The following is a 6,000-nucleotide window of genomic DNA, read 5'->3' as shown; positions in this document are numbered from 1 at the left end:
AATCCTACGGAGCCTTTCACTAAGTGTGGAGGTGCACCGCACAGGTGACACGGAAATAGTAATAATACCTTCATTCCCACACCGACTGCTCTTTACAAAGCCCAGCCACTTGCTACTTCACTTAAGATTTTTGAAAGTTCAGTTTAAAATATTATCTCCTGATGTCTCTGTGGAAGCTTTCAAGTATCACTGCGTTCTGGAGAAGGGTGAGAAAGTAGAGGTATTTTACAGACATTCAAGTAGAGTTGGTTTAGTGGAGCAGGCGGGAGCCAGTGGCCTCTGCTGCCGCGCATCAGCCACACGGTAGGGGCAGAGTTTGGTGCCATGTGAGTCTCGTGTATCCCTTTGGAGTTCTGAGTTCAGAATGTAAGGCTGCATGCACTGATGAAACTGCAGACAGTGAGCTGGTGCAAGGGAAGCGCACACAGAATATACACTGGCCACTTTCCCCGCCGTGCTTTCTCATTTATTTCTCTCAGATCTCTCTCGCTCCATCAGAACTCAGGGACTTGAAGCAAACAAACCGACAGGCAAACAAACCCAGGCCAGAGCCCTGGCAGCTGTGGAGGAAGAGTGGCCTGCACAGCCAACGGACGCTAGAATGCCGTTTGCCGATCTCTAGGAGGGCAAAACCTGTGACCTCAGGACCATCCAGTTTTTCCTAAGTTTCTATTGATAAATGAAATAATTCAGACCCAAAACAAAACTACCATAGGTAGAAGTCTTTTGAGCCTTGGGAAAAAGCATTTTCTATTGAGAAAATATGAGCAATGCCTAATGGGGCTTTGTGGGGACACAGGTACAGGAATCTGTCCCCTACCTTTTATTCCTGTGGTTCTCTGAGAAAAAGAAAAAAGCCTCGTGGAATAATTAAAGCTTCTGAAATAAGTTTATATTTAAGGTCTGAAAACAGTAGACCAAGTTAAGGAGTTTTTTTTTGCTTTTTTTTTGAGATGGAGGGACAACTCAGGGCGAATCTTCCTCAGCAAAAAAAAACAAAAAACAAAAAACAAAAAAAACCCCCCAAAAAATAAATCCCCAAAACAATGAAATATTGTCTTTTTGGTGAAAATGTGGCTGAGACCCACAGGCACCTCCAGCACCCCCACCTGAGTGCAGAGGGCTCCTCAGCGATGCTGGACGGCCGTCACTGAGGCGCAGGCGAGAGTCCTCCTGGCAGCCCAGCAGGTCTCCCCTGGTTTGGGGCCCCGCTAGGAGAAGGGTGAAGGACGTGCGCGCTCTCTCCTCCAGGCCTGGGCAGTGGCGCTGGGCCTGTCATGATTCTGTTTAACAAAGGAGCACACAGCCCTGCTTGCTCTGCACCACGCCCAGGACCGTGTGCGCATACTGCCAGGGAAATATTAAATATCATTGAAACAACCAGTCAAAAACAGACCTATCTGTGCAACAGAAACACAAAACAACACAAAGCACGGCTTCTACAAAGTGCATCGCTCCTCTGGTAACTCATCTTTCAGCCCCCTCTGGGCCCCCAGCGTGGTGGGCAGGGCCGCATGTCTCCCTCCCGTCTCCGATGGGACCCAGAGAGCTCAGGGTTTCCAACAGTCACAGCTTTTCCGTGGACCAGAAAAGTGAAAGTAAACACAGCAAAGCCACTGCTCTGGGTAAACACACACAGGCTAACGGAGACCTCAGCCGGCAGGAGAGCCCAAAGCTCTCGGAAGCTCCGGGTGGCCTTCGAGACTGCTCCAGCCAGGGGCAGGAGCCTGTGGGAGCTGCTCCTGCAGCCCTGGCCCTCCATCGGGATGAGGAACGGGCGGGCACAGGCTTCAGCTGCCTCCTTCCCAGGATACGTGCCATTCTTGTGAAATGCGGCTGCCAAGGCAAAGATTCTCGTGAAATGTGGCTGCTCCTCCCCATTCAGATCTGTGACGGGACAGGACACCCAGCACCGCAGCCGACATGAGGGGCAAGGAGACAAGGGCTCTTTGGATCATTTGGAGGGGACCTGGTGTCGAGGAGGCGCCAGGAGCCCACCCCATCACTCGTCATTCTGCCCACTCTCGACACCAGGACGGAGCAGCCAGCCAATCCCAGGAAGGCCCTGTCATACACTGGTCGGTGCATCTTCTCACCGTAATAACTAGGACGCGTGTGCCGGAAATCTGACCAAGTTACTGGCTTTATAAGTGGAAAAAATATCTCTCCATATAAATATAATAAGCCATAATAGTAAAAGACCTACAGAGTTGGAAGGAACCCTACAGGCAGTCAGCGGGGTGGTGTGCGGTGAAATGAGTCCATTTGGTTTGCTGGGGGGAAGGAGGTGGCAAGGTTGGCACAGCGAGGTGTTGGGAGGTCCCCGTCTGGATCCTCTCCGGGCTGAGGAAGGAAACTGGACCGAGCGAAGGCGCCGAGGCCTTGGAGTCGGGCTGCGGTCCCTCCACTGGTGGCCGGGAGCGGGGTCCCAGGCCGGCGTCCGCAGCCCGGGGTCATGTGCAGGTCCTGCCGGCCGCTATAACCTCGTGGACGTGAGTCTCTTCATGCCCCTGCGCTGAGCCAGGCTGGACGACAGCACAGGCTCCAGCCTCGGGGCCTGAGGGGTTCTGTTGAGAGCAAAGTAGGTGGCGGCCATCGCACCCTGCAAAACGAAGGGAAAGGGCTGGTGACCATGGTGCCCACCCACTCCTGCCTGGGAACCTGGAGCAGGGACTTCTCTGAGCCTGTTTCCCCTATGCACAGGGGGAGGGAAGACCACTGCAGGGCCGCTGGAGCACCGAGTGCAGTGAGCTCGCTGCTGTGTCCAGCACACACTGGGCCCTTGGAAATAATGACGATTTTGTCCTTATTACTGGGTCCATTTACCACCCCATGCCAACCTCGCACTACGCTTGTGACTTGGGGTAGATTTTTCAGATTCGCTCAGAGCCCCAGGATGAGGTCAACGGCTTCCACTTCTGGCAGTGGGCCAGGTCTGCCCTGCGGCCTGCTGGGTCCACGGGAGTGCACGCGTGACAACGGCCAGGGTCTGTCCACCCCCAGCTTTGCCGCTCTGAGGAGGCTGGACTGACTTGGGCAGCTGAGTTTATCTTGGAGGAACTCTAAATCCTCAGGATGGTTTGGAAGAGATGGCTCCTAGCTGGATGACTCCAAGCCCTGCGTGGCTGGGGGCAGTCCACACTTCTCAGAAGAGGGGTCCTACCCTGAATACGAGGCCACCCGTGAGATAAATGAGCTCTGATGTGATCACTTGTCGAATAGGAACATTAGCCTGGTTTATGTACTGGGGGCCCACGGTCTCACACATCCTACTGAGATGAAGGGGCCAGGGAAGTATTAAAATTGTAACCTAAAAGGTGAGTGTAACGTTTCTGGAAGGCTGTACAAGACGGGACAGGATACCTTGACAAGCAGCACTAGTGTGTTAACATGGTGTATTACCACAATAGTGGATTTGGTACAAGATGTGTCTCAGCCCTCCATGGGCCGATCCTAAGGCCTGGGAGTGGTGTGGCCTCAGTCCTTCTCCTTGCAGGGCTCCAAGCAGCCAGCACCAAGCGTGTGAGGTGGGACCTGCCTGTTCCTGCAGTGTACACCCCCTAGTCCTCTGGACGTCCATCAGTCTACCTGGGTTGCACAAGAGAGCGCCAGTGCGTCACAACCGAGGTGACCAGAAGCCACTGTCCTGTTCTAGGTAGGTTCAGGGACACATGACTGCAGTGACTCGTAAGTAATAACTGTACCACAAGGTCAGAAAAAATAAGGTTGGGGACTGTCAGATGGCAAGGTCTACCATGACACATTAATTAAATGAGCTGTTACCCTGTGGGTGAAAACTTCTTTTTTTTTTTTTTTTGTGAGGAAGATCAGCCCTGAGCTAACATCCATGACCATCTTCCTCTACTTTATGTGGGATGCCTCCACAGCATGGCTTGACAAGCTGTGCATCGGTGTGCGTCCGGGATCCGAACCTGCGAATCCCGGGCCACCGAAGCAGAGCTCATGCACTTAACCGCTTGCACCACCGGGCCGGCCCCCTGAAAACTTCTTGAACCAGGGAATAAGACATTCTTGCTGACGTCTGCTGGGAGCTGCTGGTTGTGTCCTGGTCTTTGCTCAGTCTACAGCCTGGTGTCTCTTTCATGGCCCCTCAGTCTCAGGACCCTCTAATTTAAGAGGCAAAGCCAAGTTCCATGTGGCATGTGCCGTGTGAAATCTATTAGGAATATTAAGTGAGAGAGCAGTGTGCAGAGCCGGGGTCTGCAAACCATGGCCCTCGGGACCACCCAGCAGCTGCCTGTTTTTATAAAGAAAGTTTTGCTGAAGTGCAGCCACATCCGTCTACTTACATATTGTCTACGGCTGTTTCTGCGCCACAGCAGAAGAGTTAAGCAGTTGAGACAGACATTTGGCTCAAAAAGCCTAAAATATTTACTCTCTGGGCCTTCACGGAGAAGTTTGCAGATTTTTGGTCTAGAATTGAGGACTTTGAAACCTAGAGTTGGTCCAGCCTCAAGATTCCCTCCCTCTGCCTCTCTCTCTCCTCCCTATCTCTTTCCATCTCTCTGTCTCTGTCTGTCTCTCTCTCCTCTCTCCCTATCTCTACGTCTCCCTCTGTCTGTCTGTCTGTCTCTTCTCTCTCCCTCTCTCCGTCTCCTATTTCTCTCTCTCTCCCTCTCCCTCTCGCTCTCCTCTGTCTCTGTCTCTTTCTTACACACACACATACACAGAAAATGTAACTGTTAAGGAATGTTGTAACTTATTGAGTTTTGTGTGTCACTGAACATAGGTGATGAAATGTGGAAAAGTAAATAAATTAGGGATACCTGTTTGTGCCTGTTATTGGTTCCCTTTCTGCACACTCTGACTTCTTTAGGTTAACTGCAAGGAATCAGGGCAACTTTTCTGGTCTCCCCCGCCCGTTTTGCTCTCATGCCCACTGTCGGTACCTTCACCAGGTGGACGTCTTGTCTGCTGAGCTGGTTTTGGGACAGGTACTCTCTGTTCACAATCCATGGGTGTTTCAGGACTTGAACTGCCGTCAGGCGCTGATGGGGGTCCACGTGGAGCATCTTGGATACGACGTCCTGTGAGGAAGGTCGGAGAGGGGAGGAAGGGAAGTAATTGGTGCTGGTTCACAGAGTCTTCCTGGCAAAATTCCTTTTCTCTCCCTTATGGCAAAACCTTACCGCTGTTCTGAGAGTGAGTCTTTGCATTTGGGGGTCAAATGTTTACTTTCAGGTTTATAAGTATGTGAGTGGTTTTAGAATTTTAACCATCACCAACTCAGCAATTCACCCCAGGTTTATAGTGTATTAAATGGCAAAACCTTACCGCTGTTCTGAGAGTGAGTCTTTGCATTTGGGGGTCAAATGTTTACTTTCAGGTTTATAAGTATGTGAGTGGTTTTAGAATTTTAACCATCACCAACTCAGCAATTCACCCCAGGTTTATAGTGTATTAAAGATGTTATGTCTAAAGAGAAATGAAATGTGGAAATGTTAAATGGTACGTGTAAGTTATCAAAATATTATTTTAGGAAAATTATATCCTTCCAAAGAGAGAAGCAGAAATAATGAATAGCCTGCAGATATAAACCAAATCATAACAATGGACGTAGTTACATTTTTATCAGGACTATCCACAAATATTTGCTGCAAATAATCACCAACCACGGAACTGACACTCTGTCGCCATCACGTATGTCCAATGGGCTCCTGCCCAGGAGGTGATTCTCTTACTCGATTGTAAAGTACTAACAATAAAAACTCCTAAAATTGGCTTGAAGACAGAGCACCACTTTACATTTACACGTGGCAACACATGTATGCACGTGTACATACATGTACACGCACATACAATTACAACTGTGATTAGCATCTGCACAGCATTCATGAGAATGTCTTCACACGTGATGCATCTGTTCTTGAGACTCATCAGGATCGTCTTTGGGGAAGAGGACGAATATTATTTTCCCATTTCGTAGATAAAGATGTTGACGTTTATAGTCGTTAACCAAGTGCCAAGGAAGACCCACGG

General features: G+C 50.2%; 1 protein-coding gene across 5 annotated transcripts in view; it reads right to left on the bottom strand.

Moving 5' to 3' along the window:
- Positions 1-2,125: 2,125 nt before the first annotated feature.
- RPS6KA2 (ribosomal protein S6 kinase A2) overlaps positions 2,126-6,000 on the bottom strand; it is a 372,902-nt gene continuing 369,027 nt past the window's right edge. For all 5 annotated transcript variants that reach the window (XM_058534008.1, XM_058534010.1, XM_058534011.1 and 2 more), the window contains 2 exons: positions 4,911-5,048; positions 2,126-2,602 (listed from right to left, as the gene is read on the bottom strand). In XM_058534008.1, the coding sequence (XP_058389991.1) occupies positions 2,477-2,602; positions 4,911-5,048 (264 nt within the window). In that variant the 3' untranslated portion in view covers positions 2,126-2,476. The remainder of the gene's footprint in view (positions 2,603-4,910; positions 5,049-6,000) is intronic.

The sequence above is a fragment of the Diceros bicornis genome, chromosome 39 (assembly GCF_020826845.1).
Source record: "Diceros bicornis minor isolate mBicDic1 chromosome 39, mDicBic1.mat.cur, whole genome shotgun sequence".
NCBI lineage: Eukaryota > Metazoa > Chordata > Mammalia > Perissodactyla > Rhinocerotidae > Diceros > Diceros bicornis.
The sequence above is the reverse complement of the archived record's forward strand: the minus strand, read 5'-3'. Positions and strand labels throughout refer to the sequence as shown.